At 39.2% G+C, this 27,527-nt stretch overlaps 2 protein-coding genes across 5 annotated transcripts in view; one reads left to right on the forward strand and one right to left on the reverse strand.

The window, feature by feature from the left end:
* The window catches only part of stap2 (signal transducing adaptor family member 2), a 37,027-nt gene extending 33,650 nt beyond the window's left edge, over positions 1 to 3,377 (forward strand). For all 3 annotated transcript variants that reach the window (XM_012954925.3, XM_004911045.4, XM_012954930.2), the window contains exon 13: positions 1,702 to 3,377. In XM_012954925.3, the coding sequence (XP_012810379.1) occupies positions 1,702 to 1,757 (56 nt within the window). In that variant the 3' untranslated portion in view covers positions 1,758 to 3,377. The remainder of the gene's footprint in view (positions 1 to 1,701) is intronic.
* fsd1 (fibronectin type III and SPRY domain containing 1) lies at positions 2,783 to 26,285 on the reverse strand. 2 transcript variants are annotated; one of them, NM_001114044.1, is given in 13 exon segments: positions 2,783 to 3,141; positions 3,403 to 3,491; positions 4,879 to 5,130; positions 5,235 to 5,314; positions 9,686 to 9,845; positions 13,125 to 13,223; positions 13,721 to 13,933; positions 15,508 to 15,629; positions 16,182 to 16,204; positions 21,675 to 21,776; positions 23,528 to 23,659; positions 23,732 to 23,827; positions 26,200 to 26,285. In NM_001114044.1, coding segments are annotated over 13 exon segments (1,494 nt in total). In that variant the 5' UTR covers positions 26,215 to 26,285; the 3' UTR covers positions 2,783 to 3,030.
* Positions 26,286 to 27,527: the final 1,242 nt, after the last annotated feature.

The following is a 27,527-nucleotide window of genomic DNA, read 5'->3' on the forward strand; positions in this document are numbered from 1 at the left end:
CTGTGTTGTTCACACCTCTAAGGCCCTCCTTTGTTCACACCTCAAATCTATGCTGCCTGTGTGTGCCATACTTTTCCTGTCCTGCCCTGCCTGTATGTGCAATTCTCTGCCTGCCCTATGCTGCCTGTGTGTGCCATACTCTGCCTGCAATACCCTGCCTGTGTGCCATACTCTGCTTGCCCTACCCTGCCTGTGTGCTATACTCTACTTGTCCTACCCTGCCTGTGTTTGCCATACTCTGTTTGCCCCACCCTGCCTGTGTGTGCCATTCTCTGCCTGCCCTATGCTGCTCCAATTGCTACACAGCAGCTTTGCTTATTTGAACTATAGTACAATACAATATTTACAAATGAAGAGTAACAGCACATCACAGCACACTTTCATTTTTTTGGTGTTACTGTTCCTTAAAGGAGAACTAAATCCCCCCCTCCCCATACAAAAGCCCCCATCCACTGCCATTGAATGAATCTGAAGCTGACCTATACAAACAGAACAGCTCAGCAGAGCTAGCAGGCATCATCTTCTGAATCTTCCTGTTCTCTTATAATCATTTTGGTGTCACAGAGCTTGCTAGCGTATGCACAGTTAAAGATACTCTGGGATAACCTTTAATTGCACATGCGCCAGCAAGCTCTGTGTTGCAAAACTGATCTGAAAAGAACAGGAAGATTCAGAAGATAGTTTAAGCTTTATTGTCAGTTCATGGACACATTAATAACTCCAAATTCATATTTGTATTTCATGACTTTAAGGCCAATGGAAAAACTGTTTAGAATAGGCCTATCTATAACATTTTTTATAATAAGGTGAACATTTTCTTTAAATGGGTAGTTCACCTTTAGTATAATGTAGAAAGAGCTATTCTGAGACAATTTGCAATTGGTCTTCACTTTTTACTATTTTCGTTTAATTATTTAGCTTTTTCATCAGCAGCTCTCCAATTTGGAATTTAGCAGCTATCTGGTTGCTAGGGTTCAATGTAACCTAGCAACCACACAGTGGCTTGAAAGAGAGACAGGTATACGAATGGAGGAAGGACTAAACAGAAAGAAAAGGAATAAAATCTAACAATAATTTAGCAATATTTTTAGCAATATAATTTAGCAAATAATTCAAAAACTATAAAAATTGAAGACTGATTCTGTAACATACCAAAAATGAACTTGAAGATGAACCACCCTTGTAATAGATGCAAATCTGTATATTGTTTTCCTAACGCCCTTAATTCTACCTATATCTTTCAAAATTCTCTTTTGTACAAAACCTTTGTTAAAGGGGTTGTTCACCTTTGTACAGCATTTGCAAATCTAACAGTTCACATTAATAGAACAATCTTTGCTGTATACATAGTTAAAAAATGTGCAGAGATCCTTTACTTCTGCACAGACCCCGTGCTGGGGTGGGGGGAAAGTCAGAGATCAGAGAGACAGAAGGATTTATTTCATACGTATAAAAAGTAGCTTTTACAGTGGCCTTTTTACTATTTTTATGGAAAATAGATTTTCTAACACACTGAGAGCATTGTTGGCATTGTTAATAATTTGGACATTGACGGTGAACAACCCCTTTAAGTGCAGAATATCAATAAAATCTATATAGTTAGGTATTCTAAGGTCCTTAAATATAGTATAATGCCCGCATAATTTTAACTCTTTTGTCTTGTACATGTATTTGTCTTTAATGTCTTATTCTTTATTTCAGGCCTGGATGAAGAACTAAGAAGAAAATTGGAAATACGAAGACAGCAAATTAATTGATTGCTTCTGGTTTCATAGAAAAAGGACTGAATATTAAACACTTTAAACTACTAAAGTTGCCAGCTGAGAACTCTCTGGATCAGTGACTTGCAAACATAATGTGACTCAGCCTTTAAAGCTTCAAAAACAGCTCCCCTTTTAACTGTAATTGCTTTTTGACTCTGCAGTAGAATTTGAACCTGTGTACTACAGACTTTGCCAAGCTGGAGGTCTCTTCTTAGTGCATTATTAGCTTTGTAACGTTGTAAGGTAATGTAAAAGCACCATGGGAAATGGGGTGCAGAGTACCTTAAATTTGAAAAAATAGAGTTGTAGAAAAGGGCTGAGTACATAGCAGTGCGTCTGTAGTATAAAAGTAGTGAGCAGCAAGATCATCATCAGGGTGGTACAGGGTGGGCCCCCTGACAGAGTGGTGACCCGAGATGGAAAAGCGTGATGGAGAGTTGAAAAAGGAACAGTGCTTGTGCAGCACTGAGTGGGGTTTGGGTGAATCAAAGCATTGGCTCTGCAAATGTCTGAATTCTGACAGTTTTTCTATTTTTTGATCTAACCTTAACTTGTGAACACGCTAATGCTTTTATCAGCTACATGTATGGCCCAGCCTTGCCACATCAGAGTTGCAGATAAGTAGGCTAAAAATACTAAAATTGGGTAAATAGAGAGTGTTGGTGCCCTGAGATTAATTTAAGGTCACAATAAATGGGGTAAGCTCCGCAACTGCATATATTGTGTGTGCGCGGCTCCGTTACAACTATGTCTACTGAAGGTAGGGACACTGCCAGTCCCATGGAAGGCTTGCACCACCAGTGCAGTGAATGCATTATATTTACAGATGTGCAGTGAAGATAGTTCGGCTCTGAGACTAATTCCACACATGGCTGATGCAGAAAGGAGCTGATGACAACAAATAAAAAGCAGGTGGAGAAACAGCCTAAGATGGAGAAAGTTCTTGGGGATGAGCTTATAGATGTTTAGAAGCTACACATAGAGCTTATGCATACAAACAAGCTGACAGTATCGCGATACTACATGTAACTTATATTTATTTAAGGCATAATCAGCAGAATGCCACACTTAGCATACTGTCCATCCATCTCTTACAGGTGCAGAGGATATCATGGAATATTTGTTGTAGAACCCTAAATTATGTTCAAGTTTTTTTTAATAGGTCCCCTAAAATACTGGGTGGACTTTAAGCTTTAATGCATTGTAAAGGGAGAGAAAAGGAGAGATCTAGGTGGGGAAATGAAGGAGGTGGGTAGATCAGATGAAATCAAGTGAGGCTGGTGCTTGAGCTGCTGGTGGCACTATTCCTTTTCTGGAGACTTTTCACACAGCTAGGAACCTGGAGTCCAGTATACACTGAGAAACTTCCACACCATACCTGTTGGTTGACAGAAGGTAATTAGCAACAATACAAATATTGTACTAAAGCCATCATACTATTAAGGTACAGCTTGCCTAGTCTTTGTGTTCAGGATGAGTTTAATGTTAAGATTTAGATCTGATATTTTATGGTTACATTTCTGGTCAATGTGTTTGTCATATAACTTCAAAAGGAGTTTCTCCTAACTGTAAATATTAATCAGTTGCTCCTAATAAAACTAAAAGCTAAACACACTATTGTAATTTTTTAAATTCTTACCATAAATGCAGGCAAAACTGGTTGTGTAAATTTCATTCTGAATGTATGCAGAAGTTGCTTGTTGGTTGCATTGTAGAAAGACAGGAAACCTAAGTTTGAAATAGAGGACAGATCCTATTCAACAATGAGTAATAAAGTGCATATACCTCTTCCTTTGCATGCAGCGTTTGCTAATTTGACAAACTGCTCAGCTATTAGCTTACAATTGTTAAATATTTTTAATATGTGAGAACATAGCAATGTCAAGCTATTCAACACTATGGGGCACATTTACTAACCCACGAACGGGTCGAAATGAGTCCGATTGCGTTTTTTTCGTAATGATCGGTATTTTGCGATTTTTTCGTATTTTTTGCGATTTTTTCGGCGTCTTTACGAATTTTTCGTTACCAATACGATTTTTGCGTAAAAACGCGAGTTTTTCGTAGCCATTACGAAAGTTGCGTAAAATCGCCCGATTTTTCGTAGCGTTAAAACTTACGCGAAAAGTTGCGCCTTTTTCGTAGCGTTAAAACTTACTGCGAAGTTTCGCGTATGTTTTAACGCTACGAAAAAAGCGCAACTTTTTGCGCAAGTTTTAACGCTACGGAAAAATCGGCAGATTTTACGCAACTTTCGTAATGGCTACGAAAAACTTGCGTTTTTACGCAAAAATCGTATTGGTAACGAAAAATTCGTAAAGACGCCAAAAAAATCGCAAAAAATACGAAAAAGTCGCAAAATGTTCGTTTTCAAGTCGGAACTTTTCCAATTCGGGTCGGATTCGTGGGTTAGTAAATCAGCCCCTATGTCTGTACCACAGTATATTTGTATTTTGCCACATAGTATTGGGGATGTCTTAGAGAAGAAACAGGTAGCTTAACAATCATCTCAGTACTCTGTGCTATTGCCTGCAAAGCAGTTACTAGTGTAAATCTTTTAAGATTGTAAATCCCCATATTTCTCTCTGCTGCTCTGCTGGAATTTATAGGCTGTGTGTTATTTTTAAAGGAACAGTAACACCAAAAAATGAAAGAGCTTTAAAGTACTAAAAATATAATGCACTGTTGCCCTGCACTGGTAAAACTGGTGTGTTTGCTACAGTAACACTACTATAATTTATATAATAAGCTGCTGTGTAGCCATGGGGGCAGCCATTCAAGCTGGAAAAAAGGAGAAAAGGCACAGTTTACATAGCAGATAACAGATAAGCTCTGTAGAATACAATAATGTTTTATCTGTCATCTGCTATGTGCCTGTGCCTTTTCTCCTTTGAATGGCTGCCTCCACGGCTACATAGCAGCTTATTTATATAAATTATAGTAGACTTTCTGAAGTAAACACACAACTTTTACCAGTGCAGGGCAGCAGCACATTATATTTTAGTTACTTTTATACACTTTTTTTGGTGTTACTGTTCCTTTAAGGCTTAGTACACTTTACCCTTTTTGAAATTTTATGCAGATGCAAAACAACAATCTCTCCATAGTACAGTACCTTCCTCATAACTGCAATGTACCCCGATCCTATTTGGTACAGCAACATCCAAAATTCTGGCCTTGTTTCCATGTTTGGCTGCAAAAGTCACTTGCAGCCAGTTGTTGAGATGGAGACACCAAGACACCGAAGTCTTCCCTAACTGGTCGAACTTGCCCAGACTACGGTAAGTCACCCCAACTGCAAAGGCCTTGCTGTCCTTATCAAAGCGCACCTCCCAATAGCAGTCTCCTCCATCAATTGGAGTATCTCCTGGCAAAAGAGAAGACAGACAAAGAAAATGAAATTAGCAAAATCTTGGATAAACTCCTAGAACATCATAACTGAAAGAACAGAGCCCTCCTTCAGAGTCTTACCAAGTACAGTATAGGACTCTGCAGTGAACCTGTCCCTTCCAACTCGTGCTGAAGGCATTCTCTTCGGTGACTGAACACACCTATAGTAAGGAATATAATGTAAAAAAGGGAAAATTATTTTTACGTTTATGAGTGATGGGAAGCATTATTGCCAGCAGTTAAATCTGGGCTACCATGGGTAACAAATCTCCCTAGAATGCCTTCCATCCGGTGATAAAGTGAATCGCTGGTGGCAAAACATGCGCTGTTTGTTTTCCGAAGCTCAAGTTTCAACAATTTCTGTTTTATATGAGAAAGGTTTCCATTCACTACCTCTGTACAGAACCATAAATTACATTTGACATCTGTTTATCTTTCTGTGTATAATCTAAACTTTTTCTATTCCGTTATCAGCCTATTATCGGTTATTGGTAGGGATGCCACCTCACCCCTTTAATACCAGCTGCATATTGCATCAACATCCTGCGTGGCTAATTAGCAATTAATTTAAAAGTATGCTGCAGATTGAACTGATTTATGTGCAACCATGCAGCATGCATCTAAATGAAGTGCTAATTAGCCATGCAGGATGTTGATGCAATACGTGGCCAGTATCAAGGGGGTGAGGTAGCAACCATTATAAACTGTGTAAACATTTGCCATATTTAGCTTAATTGGCTACTCCCTATGTTACACTGCATCTCTTTTATATAAACTGAATTAAAGTTTCAGAACCAAACAAACATGGTGAGGGGTTTCAGGCGAAGTATAATTAATCTCAGATGGCTCATGCTGGGGGAAAGTCTAGTTGTTTGTGGTGGCAGAAGCACCTATTTAGACCACACAGGAGGTCACTCTGGAGGAGGTCACTCTGCAAAATGGACTTTTGTTTGTCTATTTAGCCACTCTTCTATTCATATTCTAGTTTCTCATTCAGACCACTACATGGCTGTTAGGGTAATTTTAGCCCTAGCAACCAGACACCTGCTGAAATTCCAAACTGGAGAGCTGCAGAACAAAAAAGCTAAATAATTAAAAAAACACAGAAAATAAAGTATGAAGACCAATTGCAAATTGTCTCAAAATATCAAGATCAGTAAACCCTCAAATATGGTGTTCGGATGTGGGACGACTTCTTAAAGAGACAATACTCTTAAAGGGATGAGCTGATTGCTTTGTTAAAGAGACATTACTCTTAAAGGTCAAATAATGAAGGAAGTTTTAAAGCGACTTGCTAGGAAATTCCAAGCAACAACAGGCCAAGAAATCAATCACCAAACAGCTCAGCAGTTACAGCAGGTATCTGAGGAACATCTGGCCACCTTAAGGGAATAGCAGCAGTTGAATGAGTTGAATTTAAACTCTTGCCAAGAGAGAGCTTGTATCCCAGGGGCCACTTTTCACTTCTCAGCAGTACTGCAGGTGTTCCGGCAAAAAAACACCCATAGACTCCAGTGAAGAAACGGTAAAAAAAAATCCATGCTAAAAAATGAGACAGATTAGTCCATCACTACTCAGCGGCAGTAAAAAAAGGAAAAGTCTGCATTTCAAGGATTATGTTGAAGCCTGCTTAAGTATATTTAAAAGATTTGTCGAGCTGGTGAGGCTGCTGGAGGATCAATGGGCAGACGTGCTAGCTCTTTTCCTAATAAGTGAGCCCCAAAAGGCTTACCATGATTCAAAGGTGCAGGTTGCAAAACTAGCCAGGATGGAGAGTATATATGGCATTGCGAGCACATGTCCACAACTGGGAATATGATTCTCACAAGCCAGCAAGGTCCATCTTACAAGCAAGTGATTACAGATAGAGGTTCTCACATCAGCCCAGATTGTTGAACAGGTAGTTTGTGATCATTTTATCAGAACCCTGCCTGTTAAATCACAGTGCTGCAGTGTAGCTCACTTGAACTGCAAGAAAGACAGGCAAAAGTACCATGTCACAACAGAAGGACATTTACTGAAACCTCCTAGCACTGGTTCATGACAGTCTGGTGGTCAAGTGTCATTTGCTTATGCGGGGATACCAAATGATATCCCACTGCATGAAGTGAATGTAGTGTTGCCACCAATCTACATCCTGCATGGCTAATTAGCAATTAATTTAGATACATGGTGCAGACTGAACTGATTTGTGTGCAGCCATGCAGTATACATCTCAATTTATTGCTAACTAGCCATGTGTGATGTGGATTCAGTATGTGGCCAGTATTAAAGGAGTGTGGTTAAAAAAAAATCTCATACAGTCTCATTATAAGGTATGAATTCTCTTTGTTTTGGAAACTTTGGGATGAAAAGCAGTTATTTTAATGTAAAGATAAATCTGATGTATGCAATGTCTGTATAGGGCCTGTTCCTGGGGATAACCAGTCATAAAGTAATGCTGTAGCCCTTCCACCAAGTGTCCCTGATAGTTTCCCTTTAGAAGGCATAGCTGGGGAATCAGAGGAAACTTTTTCTGACAAAGAGGAGTCGAGTTTGCCAATTTCCAAGGAAGAACATTGGGAATCCCAAGTTAAAAGATTTAAAAAAGTTAAAAGAGTAAAAGTAATAGCAACCCAAAATAGATCTGCTAAGATCTGAACATTTAAACCTGGTGACAGGGTGCTGCTCATGATACCAAGGGTACAGATCAAGTTTCTTGCAAAATGCAGAGCTGTCAACCCTCCCAAAATTTTCAGGAGTTGTCCAGTTTTTCCCGTTATACACTTATACACATGTGCGCAGTAACTATTGAGTGCCGTTACCACGCATGTGCGGATGCCTCACAGAGGGCCCCCCTTAAGCCATGCCCACAATTCCCTAGCACGGTAGCAGTCTATGGTGGCAGCTCTGAAAATGGTCTCTATGTAATTCAGGAAAACGTAAATGAGGTAAACTATTGGGTACAGCAAGTAAACCTGATGAAACCCTGGAAAGATGATGAGATTTCACCAGCTGTAAGCCATAACTCTACAAATTCCAGTTTGAGCAAATCACCGCAATTGTTTAACAATACCTATGCCTTAGTAGCAGGAGGCACTCACACATACAGACTCAAAAACTGTGTTGCATTATAAATTAAACTCAAAGTAACTTTCCAATATATATATATTCATTAAATTTTTTTGTTAGTGGTTTTATAGTTATTTTTAATGTTATTTCTATTAAAAGCAGTATCTGTTGGACTTTATATATTCTCTCCACTTCTAGTTATGACTCCTGTAGCGTAAGTCTGCTAAACTGGAGAACTTTGTTACATTTCAGAACTAGTACAGAAAGAGATAAACAAATACTGCTTTCATGTGCAATTAGGGATTAGAAATCTTTCCGTAATTTGGATCTCCATGCTGTAAATCTACTAAAAAACATAAACATTTAATAAACCCAAATTATTATTTTAAAGGGGTTATAAAATTTCTGCTATGATGCTAATTACAGTAATAAAAGTGCCTGCTGTCCTTTCCCATTTGTAAAATCAGTAGGCATGTTTTCCAGGTCCTTTCTGAAGACCCACACCCTCACTGTCCCAATGTCCCTCCCTGATTCTGTTGCCCTTACTACTCTACTATTCACTACGCTTTGTCCCTTCCTTGGTGGAGTCATGTTTTTTGGGTTTCCTGTTTCCTGTGAAAGCATTCATTTTAGCCAATAAATATATAATAGTGAAAAGCTTTATATGTGCCCAGAAATATGAAGCTGGGTACAGGACACCTTTAAAAAATGTCTCAGATGATAGTCTGAATTTGAACAGCCCCTGTGCCCTCAGGGCACTGGCACACGGGGAGATTAGTTGCCCGTGATAAATCTTTGCTACCAAGGGTGACTAACCTTCCTGAAATGCCTTCCCACTGGCAAGAATGTGAATCGCCAGTGGAATTGCATACACGTTGCTTCAGTTTTCAGAAGTCACCTGAAGTTTCCTTGTTAAGCCAAGGACAGCATACAAAATCCTTTTGCTAAACTTCCATTCTGTTCTCTGTTTTACCACATGGCACTTATTCTGTACATATACACTGTATATCTATATGTATTTACTGCAGCGTTTGTATGTCTGTGTTGTAATAAATATACAGTGCTAGTAGTCCAATTTAAATAAACTCATTATAGCTACATACAGGGTAAAGTAGTAAATACTGTAGGAATCAGTATGTCAAAAAACAACATACATATACTCACTCACAATTACATTTTATTTTAACAGCTTTGCTGCAAATTAATTTCATAGGTGTTGGGTTTAACTGTGACATGGTGCAAATGGAGATTTGATGGTTTTGGCACTCACATGCTTTTTATAGCTCAGGAAGCAAAGCCAAATGCCATAATTCATCTCTATAGCTACTGCCTAAAAAGCAGACTTCCACATTTCCGAAAGACTTTCTAACAAGCTATACAAGAACTTTTTGGCCAACTGCCGTAGAACTTTGCACCCAAGGTCTCCCGTTTGACACTGCCCTAACATACATTTTTTATTTTTTACAACAATAAGCTGGTACCTTGCAGGGGAATTGCAGGGTGAAGCTCCTCTGCCCCTTCCATCCTTCTCTCTGTTTTTTATATCCTGTACTTTGCCGCCTGTAGCATCCCATTCCACATTACTTTCTTCTACTCGCAAGTTCTGGTGAGAGCTCCCAGCATCCAGCCGGAAGGAAAAAGCTAGTAGAAAACAAAAATGCTATAATAAAGTGCTGGAGCTAACACAAGTTTAGAGAAAAACAAATCTCTTCTTTTTTTGTAGAATAAGAGAAAATATAATTATAAGCGATTTTCCAATATACAGTACATTAAAACATTTTTCAGTAGTTGTCGTTATCGTTGAAGTTAAAATCAGTATGTTTGTGCATTTCTGTGCTGTTATTTCTAACTTAAAAACAATGTGGGAAGCTAACTCTCCTTCAGCCATTACTTAATTTCCTACAATGCAGTGCATGGTTCTCCACAGCTCTGTTAATCAATTAGCTTCCAAATGGAGTTTAATATACACAATTAGAGAGAACTGAACAAAGACATAATAGGAAGCCACATATTATATCTGACCCCATAGTAGGATAAGGTCTGCTACATGGACGGGCTTCGTCAATGGGTTTCTGATCCTCCAGAAGCTCACTTCTACTTTAACTACTTAAAGTCATCCAAGTTAATGCATTCTGATAGAATCCCTAAAAACAAGCAACTTTCCAATATGCATGCTTTATTTTATTTTTTCTTGAGCTTTTATTTAATATTTTCAAATAAACATTCATTATAACAAGAAAAGGTAAGATAGAAGAAAGAGGAGAGGAAAAAGAGAAAAGAAGAGCCTTGGGGGAGAAAGGCAGACAGGCGCCAAAGCACAGTTAAATACAGTATTATGCACTTTCTAATTCTGTTCCTGTTGTTGCAGCCAGGGGTTCCCAGATTTTGTCAAACTTTTCTGGACATCCCCTGGCAAGGTATACCAGCTTTTGTTTAGGGAGAGTTCCACTGATCAGTTTCTTTCAGAATGCCAAAGAGGGAGGGTTATTTGACTTCCAGGTTAAGAGAATAGCTTTTTTAGCATAGTAAAATAGCTGCAAATAATAGTTTCTCATGATTTCTTATATTGAGGTCACCCGTTATACCCAGTAGACACAAGCTTGGTGATGTATGTTGGTATATGTGAGCGTAGGTTCAATATATGTCAGTATTTCATGCCAGAAGGTTCATATAACTGGACGCTCCCAAAACAAGTGGAAAAAGGAGCCAACATCATTTCGGCATTTGAGACATTGGTCGGAGGCTCACTGATATATCAATTGCCTTTTCCCACATCTCCTCATCCAAATCTGGTATATAGTTGCTCCACTTTGGGTTGTAGACTCATCAGAATGGCATATAAGTACGTCAATGCCTTTATTAGATATAGCTCCTTGTCTACAGAGATATAGTTCTAGAGCTGTATCGGTTATGGAAAGTGGGCCTTGGGGAAACTGGGACCTAAAAGCATATCTTAATTGATAGTAGCTAAAAAGCATCCAAGGGGGGTAATTGAAAATCTTGCCTAAGTGTGTTAAATTGCTTGCATTTCCCATTTAGAGTAATGTCAACCAGTGTTTTGACCCCCGCAGTTGCCCAGGTGCTAATCACGGGAACCATTGCAAAGTGAGGGAAAAATTTATTACCACATAGCAAGGGTCCATTTTGATTATTCTAGGTGCCTGTTTTTTTAGAGCTTTCTGAAAAACTTCCACAACTGTTTTCATAGGAACAGTTGTGGTGTAATGGCAAGATATACCTCTATAATGGAGTTTAGCCATTGCCTACAGGGTGCCAATTATCGCAGCCTCCAGAACTGTAGCCTGATTATCCAGTTTAGGGGCCATCCACCAGTGGGCATATACAAGCTGGCTAGCCAAAAAATAATCTGAGAATTTGGGTAGGGCATGCCCCCCTTTGAAGGTAGAGGCCTGCACAACCGATGTGGCCAGTCTAGGTCTGTCACCATGCCATATGAAGCCCCTTACAATGCTTTCTAAGTGCTTAAAGAAGGAGGAGTGGGGTGCGACTGGGGCATTATGGAAAACATACAAAAACTTGGGCAGGAATATCATAAGATGTTAATTCTGCCAGGAACTGACAATGGGAGGGCCTGCATATGGTTATTCTTGATTTGAGATTAACAATAACAGGAGAAATATTTAGCTGTTCATACAGTTTCCGGTCTCTATGAATTGTAATTCCCAAATATCGAAAAGACTGAACGACCTTTAGTGACTGGATAGTTGGGGGGGCATTTTGGGGGAGTGGGTCTATAGGAAAAATCAGAGAAATGGAAAACTGGAGTAGTACTTATATTAGGGCTCACAGGGAGACATCTGGGTTCGCCAGGTAGAGCAGCATGTCGTCGACATATAGCAAAACTTTTTTGCATACTGCATGCATCTGTAGGCCTTCTATGGCCTGATCTGCGCATATGTACACGGCCAGAAGTTCAATGGCTAGAGTAAAAAGCATGGGTGACAAAGGGAAGCCCTGCCTAGTGCCTCTGCTGATTCGAAAGGTAGGCAAAATAAGGCCTCCTATTTGAATTCTGGCTTGGGGGGAAGCATATAGGGCCTGGATCTATATCTAGGGTCAAAGCCAAACCCGTTAAGGATTTGCCACAAATAGGGTGAAGTCACTGTGTCAAAAGCCTTCTCGGTATCAAGCGCCACCACCACCTGACAGCCGGAGTTACTATGTTGTATTGAGAGATTGGTGTATAACTGCCTGAAGTTCACATTGGTAGTCTTGGCCAGCATAAAACCGGTCTTCTCTGGGTGTATCAAGGTCTCAATAACTGTTTGCAGCCTAAAGGCTATAATATTAGAAAATATTTTCATATCGTAGTTGAGTAGAGATATTGGGTGCTAAGACTCACACAGGTGGGTAGGACTAACCTCTTTGGGGATCAGAACAATGTGAGCATCATAAAAGGAGGGTGGTAGTGGCACTTGATCCGAGACAATATTAAACAGTTCCCCCAGTTTGGGAGCAATGAGGTCAGCATATTGCTTTTGTGCCAGTCAGATGGAATTCCATCCGGGCCTGGTGCCTTCCCTGGTGACAGCACAGTGATGGCTAACTTTACTTCTTCCACTGTAGTATCCACTGTAGTATCCTGTTCCAGCAATTTTTATTTTATCCTTACAGTTGTGAAAATAAACAACCTAATGCCTTTAGCTCTAAAGGTCCCCATACATGGGCTGATTGTAGCTGCCGATATCGGTCCCTTGGGTCGACTTTGGCTGCCAGTGGCAGCAGAGGAAACCGGATTGATTATTTCAAAAACAGTAAGAAAAAAATACAGCATATATATATGGGAAATTAGCTTGTTTTTAGGTATTCTATCAGGATCCCTCATTAAAACCCACTTCCTAGTTGTTATGGTAACCACTTGTTTACAAGAGCATTGGATCATCACGTAGCAATAAATACCTGGTGTCTCCAGTGTGACAGGCTCTGAGAAATCTCCACTAACTGCTTTATTACAGGCTTTGACACGGAAGTTCATGTACTTCATATCAAATCGCTGACCTGGGAGGAAGAGGAACAAAGGTTCAACAATAAGACAAACAGACCTCTATGGTTAGAACAAATTTTTGTCCCTCATTTCCACTACATCCGCACAGAAAAGCCAGGTAGGATTAAACATAATTATAATGTGATGCATGCCTAACTAAGGATTTACATGTCCTCATTAGATCCAAGAGACTAACAAAAATGAATTAACTTAATATTAGCAGGAATGAGATTCTAATTATATGTATACCTGTCTGTTTCAAGAGTCCAATTCTAAATTACCTTTAAAGCCAATTACATTTTCAGTTTATCACCTCTAATTATCTTTTATTCAGTACAATTCTAAGCATTTCTTATTTCTTTTCCTGCTCTGTGCTTGTTTTATTCAATTATACACCCCTAGCAATGCATCAATAAGCATCCTATTAATTTGTAACCCCTTTTCTGATCTTTCAAACACAGAAACCACTGGTTTTCTCCATTATTTCTCTAAGTACATCTGATTCTCTTACTGGTCAGTGTGTACTCAGTGTCCTGTATTCCCTCAACTACCATCCATGGCTGTTCTTCCTTAGTACGAGGTGGCCCAGGAAAGTTGGTTTTTCGGTGCTCAAGTATATAGTGCTGGATTCCACTGTCCTCACCGTCTGGCATACTCCATACGAGAGATACACTATTATTAGCCACAAAGCACTCTGAGGCTATTATTTCTGGTGTACTGGGGACTAAGGAAAACAAATAAAAAAAAGAAACATAAAAATGTAAAAACAGAGAAAATTGTCAGAACAAAAAGAGAATGCAATTAAGAGACTGCATTATAGAGGACTGCTTGAGAACAATTAATCTGATGCTGGATTAAGCTAACCCCTCATATGTAGTAAAAGGCACTAAGTTTGCCCAGTAGCAGTAACCCATAAAAAATAATAAAATGTTTGCTTTTAAACAGATGACCAGATTTTACCTGCTGATTGGTTGCTATGGGTTACTGCTCCTGGACAAACTTAGTGTCTATTATTACATAACTCCTTTTGTTTTTTGCCTGGAACTTGGCTAAACAACTGGAGACTCAAAGGCTGCCTCAAGTACAGTGATCCTCCAACTAGTGGTTTATGAGCTACATGTTGCTCACCGTGCCTTCTGATGTTGCTCCCAGTGGCCTCAAAGTAGGTGCCCAGTTTTAAATTTCTGGCTTGGAGGCAAGTTTTGGAAGCACAGAAACACAGTTTTACTCTAAGCAGAGCCTCCTACAGGCCAGTAATCCTCATGGGACATTCCTTTATTTAGCATCCCCAAAGAAATTTTTTCATGCTTGTGTTGCTTGTGCGGCTCACAAGTAAAAAAGGTTGGGGATCTCTTCTCTAGTGCAAGTGCTTCATCAATTTACTTTGTTTTGCATTCATATAATATAGCCCTCAAACCTAAGGGGTACTGTATATTTGGCCCACTACATCATTGGATCAAGGCAGATAGCACTGGTTTGCAGGATACAAAATTTTTCATACAATAAAAAAGAGGATGGCTATAAACATTCTCTAATTTGGCTGTGTGTTGGTTTGAGGGAACTTTAAAAAAGAAAAGAAAGAAAAGGGCAACCATTTTTGCTGGGAGTTACGCTAATTAAATTATCCAAATTATTCATCCACTAATTCATTTTATACTGTAAATCAAGAGTTTAATTTATTAGCCAATCTAGGAAAGTGACTTGTGCATTAGTGAACTCAAAGTGCAAGTGCTAGTTCAAAACAATGTATTTAACTGCCTTTTTATTAAGCTGTTTTATGAAATGTGTGTCAAGGATTATTTGGTTTACTTTTAAAATCTTAATTAGGGGACTCCACTTTTTCTAAGTATATTATACCCTAGTGAGTTACGCAAATTTGGGAGATTTGTTTTGAATATATAGGAAAGGTTCCTTACCTTTACATTATTCCCTAAAAGAATTGGTTTGCAGGAACTTGTGTATGTGCAAATGTAAAACTTCACAAAGTAATCACTGTTTGCACTACACAAATCATCTTGTGTTATGACTTTTACTACATCATACAAGTTTTTGAAAAGTTCACTAGCAATGTGATATAGGGGATGATGGCCATTGGTGATGCAGTCAGTACTTGGGCCATGAGTTTACTTCTGACCAGGGACCATTGCAAAAGTAGTTTTTAGGTTATCCCTGTGGGTTTGGTTAACACAGGTAACTATACTACAAAAACATAAAGGCAGGCCAACTGTCTCCTGTGATGTAAATGTTTAAAAATCTCTCTGAAGCTTATGTGGTATGTAGATTTTAAGTGTTTAGTACCAGGCAGAAAGTGCAGGTTCTGCAACAGGCGTCTCTCCTGGGTGAAATCCACCATTAGGTGACTCATGTTGTCTGTCACTTTGGCCTTAAGAGACAAGCGGAATGCAGGTGCCATTGTCACACTGGAGATTAGAGAAGGGAACATTGTAAATAGATCACATGTAAATCAGGAAAGGTCAATAATTTAGCAGAGGTGACATCCAAGAAAGAGGAAGGTGATATTACAGAGAAGACAGAATGCATGACAAAAAACAAAATAAATATAGAAAAACAGGAAGCAAAAGATGTATGGTAAAGAAATGGAGAATAAAATCCAGATGGCCACATGGATTAGGCAGAAATAGTATGTATGTTTGTGTGTAGGGTGGTGGGGCGAAAAGAATGGGAGCTGGGACAAGAAAATGGAAAGCAGCAACAGAGATCTGAAAGTAGAACCCAAACTGAGCAAAAGCAGGATATGAAAAAACATAATAAGAAAAAGAGCAAACTAGAGAAGGGAAGAAAATGAAAAATAAAAAAATTGAAGAAAAAAATAGAAACTAAAGAAAAGGGAAAAGAATGAATCAAAGAAAAATGAGAAGTACAAATAAACATGATTTGTTACTGAACACAATAATATTCCCCCCTTGATTTCCCTACTCTATGTTAGTGCTGGATTGTTTAAGTTACTGTACCTATCCTTTATCTGCTTGGCGGCCTTGAAAGCAAGAGAAGGACAGAGAAAGAGAAGGACATTATGGATGAGAAAGTTATCACAATCGGCGCATCAGACAAGCTATTTCAAAACTCTCTTTACATCCAGGCAGCTCATGTAATTTCTATCTGTAGGGCGAAGACACATGGGGTAATCAGTTGCCCCTGGTGGTGATTTAGCCACCACAGGCAAATGTACAAGTTGCGGTGTGGCAATTAGCCCCATGTTTCTTTGCCCTAAGACGCCTTTCTTTCAATTCAGTTTTTCCATTGTTTTAAACTAACAATGAATGGTACTATCGTTGTTCTTAAAATTAAGGAATTTCATCTGTGCCTTAAAGAAAATGGGCCTGTTATATGGTGGGGTTTTGTACTTATGCCAAGAAGCAGTAGTAAAACACAAACTATGTTGCTGCTTCCCTAGAGGGATTCAGGATGGAGTTCAGTTAGGGAAAGACTTGAGAAGAATGGTTGCTTTCCTAGATATAACAGAAAGCCAATCTTTATGGTCAGTTAATCAATTTGTGGTGACATTTTTTTGCTGACCTAGAAATTTTTAGAACAATGGCTCGTAAAAATTTTTGTAACATTGTTATGACCTATGCGGGATCTTTTACAAAAATTACACCTTTAAAGCTGGCTTCATCCATAAGTGTCTGACAACCACACAGTTTTAGCAACCTGCATTATGCACCCCTGTTTTGGTTATGTTCTGGTGCCATATTGTACTGATCAGCAATCTGATCAGTGGTAAGCAATGATCTTTCAACATTGGCTGCAACTGAGAATCATAGTTACTAAATACAAAGGATGAAGGCAGTGAACTTTAAGTCAAGCCTTTAGTTAGACTGTTAAAATCAAGTTATTTAATTGTAAAGTCTGTATAATGGTACTCTATCTACATTATAGATACAGACTGCCAGCCTATTCCTGGCATAAAAAACATACAAACCTCAATCCATTAAGAAATGTTAAAGAAGTTTTCGATGTTTAGACTATAAATTCAAGTTGACCGACCTCCCCCCCATTGCACCCGAGGTATTAGAGAGAGACTCCAGACCACTAAAATACGCCAATCAATACCTCGCTGTGAGAAGTAGGGGTAAGGAGGATCGAAATACCCCGCACAGGAAATGTTTTGAGTGGACGCGGAAACACTATACTGTTGCCAGTACAGAGCCCCCCAACCAACCGTCCTACTTTGTGGGCAAATTTACCTGCTCCTAATTGTTGCTACTCCCTAGTTGGATTTAATTCTGTTCAGGGAAAATGTATCTCCAAGTTGGGTGGAGGATACCGGGTGGGGGGAACATAGTTGGGATTTATATGATGTTTCTCTATGTTTATTTCTCTCTTTTCTTCCTTTCCTTCTTTCCTTTCTTAATGAGGCAAGTGCAAATTCATCCTCAATGTTGGCTACATAGTAGTGGAGAGATGAGAGGGGTACCGGGATGGAGCCTGAAGCCCAATCTACTACACCAACACATAACTGTAAACCACTTAACACACTGGGATGAGGGCTCCTACCCAGTACCCCATTGTACAGTACAGTTTCGTACAGTACTATACCTCAAGGTCACAAATGGCTCAGCAAAACCGTAACCTTACCTTGTTATCATGGAATATTCAGGGACTCAATGATAGTATCAAGAGATCAATAGTGATGGGACATCTTAGAAAATCTGGAGCAGACATAATCATGCTCCAAGAGACACATTTAATAGGACAATGAGTACGTGCCCTTAAACGCAACTGGATTGCAGCTGTGTACCATGCTGAATTCTCCACATACTCTAGGGGAGTAGCAATACTGGTTAGAAAAAACCTTAATTTTATCCTTGAACGCCTAATCACAGATAGAGCAGCAAATATCTCATTCTAAAATGCACCATACAAGGAACAACCGATATATTGATCAATGTATACATTCCTCCCCCAGCTGAACTTCAAACTCTATCAGAGATCATACAAAAAGCTTCTTGGCAGCTTCCCAACAATATGGTGTGGAGATTTCAACATGGTACGAAACCCCTCCATAGATAGAGTCAATAGTAACTGGACGGAGTCTATCTCCTTCCCTACCTGGCTAGAGGCTACTAACCTCACGGACGTATGGAGGTGGAAACACCCCCAACTGAAGCAATACTCCTGCTACACCATTGCTACATCAGCTCTGTCTAGGATAGACCTAATGTTGGCCAACCCAGAATTTCTTAGAAGGGTGGACAAAGTGTATTTTACTAATAGACTCTGCTCTGATCATGCCCCCTTAATCCTATCCCTCACAGGTAACACAAAAAACCCCTCCCAAATGTGGAGACTTCCACCAAAGTGGATCTCCACTCCGAAAGTGGCAGAGGCCTTTACTCCACTACTAACAGAATACTGGTAAAGCATTTACCAGGGGACTCTACATATCCTTGATAGCGACTAATAGAACAAAAGGCAGAACAAAAGCTAGTAACTGACCCTAATAGAACCTACAAGGAAGAGCTGGCAAATGCGCAGAGGCACCTCAACTCACTGTACGTGGAAAAGTTCTCTCAAAGAGAACTATACATTTTGGCACCCCCAAGTGACTTAGCCTTTCCTTCCCCTTTAATTACCTTCAACTCAGACATGCTTTCCACTCCCAATTTCCCACCAGACTGGTAGAATTGAAAGAAACCACCCTAGAGAAATACATACGCAGGGAAAACCTCACCAAGCCCCTATCCTGGTACTACACCATCCTATGGCAGGCTAACCCAGACCCCCTGGCCAAGATATGTGAGAAATGGATGCGTGACATCCCTAACCTAACTGAAGAAATGTGGGTAGATGCTTTAATGCAAATTCCAGACCTGACAATATCAATAGCGGACAGGTACGTACAAATGAAATTCCTAAACTGGGTATACCTTACGCCACACAGGCTTAACAAGATGTTCCCCCACACTCCAGATACCTGTATAAAATGTGACCGAGAAAGTGGTTCATATATGCACCTGTTCTGGAACTGTCCAGCTGTGCAGGTCTTCTGGACGGAAATCGTCACCTACATCTCTGATGCCCTAAGCTTTCCCCGGATTCTGTCACCAATTGTTTGCCTACTGGGAGTGGCCGAGGACCTGGGACTTACACATTACTCTAGACTCTGCTACCTCCAGCTTCTCTATTATGCCAAAAAAGCCATTCTTCTACAATGGAAATCCTTAGCCCCCCCCAACCCTCCAGTTCTGGAGAACTCTAGTCAACAACACTCTTACCAACCAGAAACTGACCTACCTTGCACGGGGTTGTCCTAAAAAAATTGATGCAATATGGGGCCCCTGGATGACCTTCCACAATACTCCAGGAAACATCACGGACAGTATACCATAACAATGAAACAAACTGGTTCCAATCTCCCCAGCGCTACAGCCTGCCTCCTCTCCCCTTCCTACCTCCCTCTCTCTACCCCTCCCTTCTCTACCTTAATTCCTTCGCTGTCTTTTACTTTTATGTTAAATTGAAAAATGCATAAATAAAAACTTAAAAAAAAAAAAAGAAATGTTAAAGATTATAAAAATATTTTACAAAGGAGAAAGGCATTGGTTAATGTCTTTCTTATGGGGGAGGTGGTCACGAGTAATGAGTTGTGTTTCTAATGACAGATTCTTTACACCACCCTGTCTCTAAATCAAGTGGGGTAAGGCAACCTATAAGACAACAGGGATTTTCAATAATGCCATACTAACCAACCCACAAATTAATAAACAATAAATGGGAATGTATGCTCACACTAATATACAAGATGCCAAAGTTTTAAAAAAATAAGACATATACAAAACAATTTCACAAACAGTAATCTACATATATTGGCCAAAAGCCTTTTGCAGTAAACAGACCCAAATAATTTAACCATCTCCTGAGTACATTCATGGTGTCCGAATGCTAAAAATTCTTATTTTTTCAAACATGCACAGAAGGTTCAGAAAGTCCTAAACGTACTTTTAAAAGTTCGAAATTCGGAAATCAGCCCCATAGAGTATGTTTGTATAAGCTTTACTTATGTAAGAGACATAACTCAGAGTCACATTATCATATTCGCATATTATGGGCCTCACTGACTAACATTCAAAAAATTTCTTTAACTATCTGCCATACAATTCCCCGTTTAATTCAAATGTAATTGACTTGCCACAAGTTCCCATCTATAAGCACTAGCAATCTATAACATAGACAACACTTTTAGTAAATAACACCCTTAAAGCCAAAACAGAAGAATGCATATCCAAGAATAATACATTGCAAGGGATTTACTGGTTATTTATTGGCATACATGTTAATTATAAAGCACCTGATAAAATGATTCCTGAATTGCTTAACGTACAAGCTCAAATCTATTTTTTAAAGGTGGTTAAAGGTCAGAAGAAGTGGTTAACTGAAGAACATCCAATGGACAGTACCAGCAATGCATGTTAAAGGGATATATATTGAACGATGAAGTCTTTGCCTTTGTGTTATACACTACTAAAAATATAACGTGCCTCGTAAAGTTTCAATCTGTACTGCTTTACTGAAAATCTCCCAAAAACCCAGCTAGAACAAACCAGTGAAACCACTTCCTGGTGGTGGCTTTCCCAGGTTCTTCAGAAAAATAAGAGTTAATTTACCCCAAGTAGCAGACTGACATTTTTTTTACCCTAATATATAGTTTTTTTCCCCCCTAGAATTCCTGCACTATTGCGCTACTTCACCTCTGGAAATTTGAAATACACTAATAACATGCAAGTAGGTTTTTCTGTTAACAGTACTGAAGATGAGTAAATGTAATTGCCAATAGGCAATAGTCCTAGGCAATAGGACCATATTACTGATTTTGATATGTGCTGTACTGTCATCTTGGTGTCTACAGTGGTGACTACAGTGGTGCTTTCCTGTACATGTGGATGGGAGATAGGTGGGATTAGGCATGCTTTGTCACTACCCCTAGAACTGCCATTTACACAAACAAGCTAGGGAGCAAATAGAAGAGGCAAGGTGCTGCTAAACCATGTATTAGGCATCCCAACCCACAGACCTACAACCTGTATTTTTACCCAGCTGGACCCTCAACCTGACCCACAATAACTTTATTTACTACCTGTCATAAAAGTGTTGTTATCATGAATTTCTGCCTATCCTAAAAATTGTGCCACAACTTTTACTCCTTATGTGTATGCGTGTGACACAGCACTGCGAGACTCACTCATTATATACATGTGCACCATTAGACATGGCTGCCTGCTCAGGGAGCTCCCTTACAGTGTTGGCAGCCTAGAGCTTGCAGGGGGCATTAAAAAACACAAACAAACTATTGTTTCCCCCAAATGGAGTGCAGGCTAAAACAATTTTAGGGTGGCAGGTGCCCTTTAAGCACTCTCACTAGGAGCACCCAGTACGTCATGCACATTGCTGCAACAATAAAGTCTAAAGTGTCTTTAGGCTGTTTTAAAATGACCCCACTAAACCTGTGAAAAGCCATCTGTCTCAGATGCTGAAAGTGTGTGGTTGGCAGTCTCCAAAAGTTCTTCAGAGCTCTCCAATGCTTTGGTGCAGGCAGTCAGTTGATTCTAAAATAGAAAAAACAGCATTACTATGAGTAATAGTGATCTGATATGTTTTTATAACATTTTTTTTAAACTGTGCCCATGGATATTTAATATCCTGAAATAGAAGGAATCACTATAAATATTATATCTTTTGGATAAAAAAAAAACATGAAAATTGGTTATTCTTAAAGGAACAGTAACATCAAAATATGAAAGCGTATTAAAGTAATTACAATATAATGCACTGTTACCCTGCACTGGTATAACTGGTGTGTTTGTCTCAGAAAGACTATTATAGTTTATATAAGCAAAGCTGCTGTGTAGCCATGGGGGCAGCCATTCGAATGAGAAAAGGCACAGGTTACTTAGCAGATAACAGATAAAATGCCATTGTATTCTACAGAGTTTATTTGTTATCTGCTATGTAACCTGTGCCTTTTCTCCTTTTTTCCAGCTTGAATGGCTGCCCCCATGGCTACACAGCAGCTTATTTATATAAACTATAGGAGCATTCTGTAGCAAATACACCAGTTTTACCAGTGCATGGCAACAGTACATTACATTTTAATTACTTTAAAACACTTTCATATTTTGGTGTTACTGTTCCTTTAATATTAGTTAATATTTAACTCGTGCATTACCAGCCACTTATTTGCTGTAATTTTGTCAACTGTCAATTGTTTCTGCACGCAGTTCCAAAACCTAATGTACCTACTATATAAAAGTATCATAAATACACAGTTTTTGTTGTTAAGTAACTCCCTGCATGTTTTATTTATCTTGCTGTTTTTTTTAACTGTAACCAAAAACTGGACCCTTCCAGGGCTTTTTTTTTTGGGGGGGGGGGAGGGGCGTATAGGGAGCATAAACTTTACATAAGTGCTCACATATCCAGATATAAATTCTTTTCCTTTTTTTAAATTTGGTTGGTGAGGGGGGGTGGTCCTTCTTCCTCAGGGTGCAATGACTTTGCACCTTACTTTCAAGAAAACCGCACTAGCCCGGGGTACCTGCAGCGAGTGTTTCCTCTTCCTTCTGTCTTCGGAATCCCTGGGCCGGTGCATGTGCAGTAGATGAAAAAGTTGACTTTTTTGTTATATTAGGGCTCTGGTACACGGGGAGATTAGTCGCCCGCGGCAAAACTCCCTGCTCGCGGGCGACTAATCTCCCCGAGTTGCCTTCCCTCTGCCATCCCACCGGTGAACATGTAAGTCGCCGGCGGGATGGCAGACGCGGCGGGGCGATTTCGGGAAATCGCCGAAAAAGCCTCGCAGGGAGTTTTGCCGCGGGCGACTAATCTCCCCGTGTACCAGAGCCCTTAAGATTGATTGCACAGTTGTAAGGCTTGTAAGGGAAAAGACCAAACTCCAAACCCAAGAGCTCATTCAAGAGCCTTTTCAGTAGACTGATAATTTGTTTTAATTGTGCTTGGACAGACTAGAAAGTGGAATGTGTCTTTACTTTTAATTTCAGATTTTGCCTAATTAAAACAAATAAACAAAAGCCATGTTCAGTACAAGACCTATTCACTAAACCCATGTTGAAAAATTGGGCTTTCTGAAAAACGTCAAATTCTATAAACATTAAAGTTATGCTGCACTTTTTATTAGACTTTAGAATTTATGCAATCACATATAAAGGTTTTCATTCAATCTGTGCAATTCTATTAGGCATGGGATGGGAAGGGGTTTGTATCAGACCGCATTGGGGTGTCTAATGCTACTGTAGTCACTAAAGTTACTGGAAAAAAAGGCTATATAACTCTTCATTACCTGTAATTCATATATCCGACTAGCACGGTCTTGTTTGATCTTCATTAGCATACCCTCCTTCAGCTCATCCAGCAGACTGTACAGAGACTGAAACTCACCTTCGAGTTCCCCTTGAACACGATTAGAGTTTTCCTAGACAAACAGTAAAGAGTCATGGATTAAGTGAAATTAAACAAGCATAATACAAAAACTGGCATAACATACCTCCACATTCTCAATCATCTGTTTTAGACTGTAAATAAAGTTCTGAATCTCCTCATTCTTCAGTGCTAGAGTAGTAATTATTTTCCGGAGGTCATCCTTAAACAAAAAAAATGAGAAATGAACATGCTGATTTAGTTAGAGCATATGTTGCATATACAATACAGTACATACAATATGTTGTGACAATTTAAGCTAAATCAAGTGCAAAGCACCACTTCGGGCCTTCTTTCACCTTTAGTTATGTCTCGCTAGGCCTATACCTTCTCTCCGCACTTGGCCTGCCAGTAGTGGTTCAAAAATTGTCATTTTATAGGTAAACACTAAGGGGGTTATGCAATAAAAGGCACTAAGTTTGCCCAGGAGCAGTAACCCATAGCAACCAATCAGCAGGTAGAATTTTCTGGTCACCTGTTTAAAAGTCAACAACTTTTTGGTTGCAATAGGTTACTGCTCCTGGGCAAACCTAGTGCCTTTTATTACATATGGAGGTAAGGGGAGTATTTATTAACACTGGAGACAGACATCATTGGTGATGTTGCCCATGGCAACCAATCAGATATTTGCTTTTGTTTTCTAACTTGTAGGTGGCTGGTCAAATCTAATTGCTGATGGTTACTATAGGCAACATCACCAGTGATGTGTGTCTCCAATGTTAATAAATACTCCCCTAAATGCAGAGAAACAGATCATTTCCTATATTAATGCATTCAGGTACCATTTGTTACATGTGGCAAACAGGAACTCACATTTACTTAGATGTTAGATATGTTTGTTTCAACATTCACTCCTCAGCGAATATAATTGCTAACCTTTGACACAAGATGCTGACACAGTGCTATTATGAACATACCCTGGGCTGGTACAATGTTCAGCCAAGAGAAATGTTACTTATAGCACAGCACCATCATATTGTGTTTTTTCCCAGTGGTCAGTTTAGGCTGTCAGGCACAGAATGCTTGCATTAACTCCTGTCTCTTTCCAGTGCATTGCTTTGGCTATACAGAACTGTGCCAGTGAATGTTAACGTGACCATAATCATTAACCTACTAACACCATTCTTCTTTAAAAACACACAGTGTACTGCCATCTTTTTCAGTGCTCCTGGGTATCCTAGTGCCACCCACGGCATTCAGTCAAATTTAACCATTACAGGGGACCCCTCAGAGCAATGAAGATGACAGAGTGCATTCTGCATAAACCTGTTCTATTTATTAACGTCTAAAGTCTTGCTAATTCTTACATGTGCCTTTTTTTTTACCTTTCTCTACAAGAAATTAAGCATGATGAGGGCAAAGCTTCAACACTCTCATTCAATTTTGTGGATGAGATGCACTGGTACTGTATCATCCACTGTGTGAACGCAGAACTGTGAATGGCTACCCACTTGTTACTGTGTTTCTGGGGTAGGACTTCTATGAAACTTTTATTGCTCATTTATAAAAGATAGGATCTATAGGGGGCTCCAATAAACGCACACTTTTTGAAATGAAACTTGGAACCATTTATTATTTACCTTTTTCAACATGATGAGGACATATTCCCCTATGCTCAGCTACTACCCAGCTACTGGTAAAAAGCAGTTACACAGTCTGATACAACCATCACCATATTTGACATAGGTATGGGTCAGCTATATGTAGCTGTGTCTACACTGGTCTAAAATAAATCTGTTACAGTGTTTAAAAACTAAGGTGCACTTGTGCCAGTAAAGTAAAATAAAATAACCTGGAGGAAATCTGCATGTACATGTATTCACAAACACTGTACTGTGTTGGTTTAGAAATACCCAAAAAATAATTACATTTTTTATTGCTGCAAAAAAATAACAAACTCTGTAAAATAATCAAGTGTGTGGCTTCAATACATATGGCTTTGTATTATTATTATTAACATTTATTTATAAAGCGCCAACATATTCCGCAGCGCTGTACAATAAGTGGGTTTCATACATTGGACATATAGAGTAACATATAAAGCAACCAATAACCGATACAAGAGGTGAAGAAGGCCCTGCCCTAAAGAGCTTACAATTATCCTTTTTAAGACATATTTTTGAAACATAAAACAATTTGACATTAAAGTTTCAGTGTTTTGAAATAAAATACTAGTGTATCATTGTTATTTAGCAAAATAAGAGAATAGGTTAGGGATCTGAATACTTTTGCAAGGCACTGCATATACCCATATGTTAAGACATGTCCATAAGCCAACAAGAACTGACAGAAATATCCATAGAGCAAATTCCCTCCCATATCAAGGACCATTAGGAGTTCCTGCTCATTCAGCAGATGATAACAGATGCATAGATAGCTTGACAGACAGTCAGATAGATCCATTGGAATATGGAAGATAGACAGGTATATAAACATAAACATGCATAATGTAAAAATGATACACCTTCATTATGAAAGTAAAAATGCACGCATTTCGAAAGAACGACAGTAAATTTAAATCCATGGACACCTTACCTTATGTTCCCCCATTTCGGTTATTTATTTTTTTTTAGCTTAGATGACAAAGATGCCAATTTACCGCACAGCTGACTATTACAAAGCGACACATTCAATCAGTGAAGAGGGCGCAGTATATTATCGGCGCATGCGCAGTATGGAGCATGATGGGACGTGTGGTCCATAAAATCTGTCCGCTGCGCTGCATGCCGGAAGTGAAAGATCAATTGGCAGACGAAGCTGAAGAGCATGCGTATATGATAACTGAAGAGATAAAGGATGATGAAGTCCAACACAAAAAGCGAATGATTTTGGCACCGTGCATACCTAAATAATAACTTATTTGCTTGACTTTATTTTTCTATTAATAGAAAAAATATAATTGCGAACTTTCCACGCTCAGTCGAGAGATATGGTTTCTTGTATTTTCTGCAGAATGTTACTTTTTAATTTTATGTATGCATTTTATTTTTATTACTAGTAGTGCTCTGTTATACTTGGTTGGCAGACCTTATATTTAGGTCAGTTTATGTATCATTTATCAATGCTACCTTCGGACCTGGGCAACAAACCTTGAAAACCAATGATTTTCTTTTCCAAATCCCTTGCAGGTAGAACAGTAAAAACCAATATTGTTGGTTGCTGAGGATTACAGCTAATATGCAGATTGCCCAGTGTTGATAAATAAGCCAAAGTAGTTTACCACTTACAGCACTGCTGAGACCAGGGCAGAAGATGTTCAATGCTCAGTTCCAAGGGTGAAAGTGAGTAATTCAATAAAAAAAAAGTTTAAACTAAGTTCTCCATGGTAGTTCAGGAGATGGAAAGAGATATAGTGGAGAGTAGCTAATTAGGGTGTTTAGAAAGGTGAACAGTAAGATGTCTCCTATAATGGGATAATAAAAGTCCTTTCATCTAAAGCAGTTCTGTCCAACCTCTGTGGTACAGAGGGCCGGAATTTTTCAGATCTACATGGTGGAGGGTCACTAATGGAAGCCAGTTTTGAACACTCCCCTTTTTTTAAACTACACCCATGTTATCACAAGCTTTTAAGACCATACCCACATTAATGGTGGTAGCACAGCAAAAACCCAAATGGTTGGTGCTCACTGCAGGGATATCACCCTTCATTCATATGTGAAAGAATTATGCTATGTCAGGCTGTGTACAAAGTAATATAAAAGAATGGACCCCAGAAGATTCTTTGAGGTGAAAACATAAACCAACTTGTTTATGGTCCAAGACAAGTGGCCCAGAGAAGAGAATTACTGCCAGATTATGACACAGTGACTAGTTGAGGCACAGTAACAGATTGTAGCATAGACTGCTAGTGTTTTAGGTAACAA

Source organism: Xenopus tropicalis, chromosome 1, assembly GCF_000004195.4.
Source record: "Xenopus tropicalis strain Nigerian chromosome 1, UCB_Xtro_10.0, whole genome shotgun sequence".
Lineage (NCBI taxonomy): Eukaryota > Metazoa > Chordata > Amphibia > Anura > Pipidae > Xenopus > Xenopus tropicalis.

Bases quoted from the DNA above. Each gene is read 5' to 3' on its own strand.
- fsd1 (XM_031892060.1), bottom strand. From the start codon at position 22,486: ATGATACTTTTATATAGTAGGTACATTAGGTTTTGGAACTGCGTGCAG. The intron at 16,205-21,674 runs GTTTAGTGGGGT...CTTGCTTTCAAG, and splicing joins AGACAGATGGCTTTTCACAG to GCCGCCAAGCAGATAAAGGA. The intron at 5,131-5,234 runs GTAAGACTCTGA...CTCTTTTGCCAG, and splicing joins AGAGTCCTATACTGTACTTG to GAGATACTCCAATTGATGGA.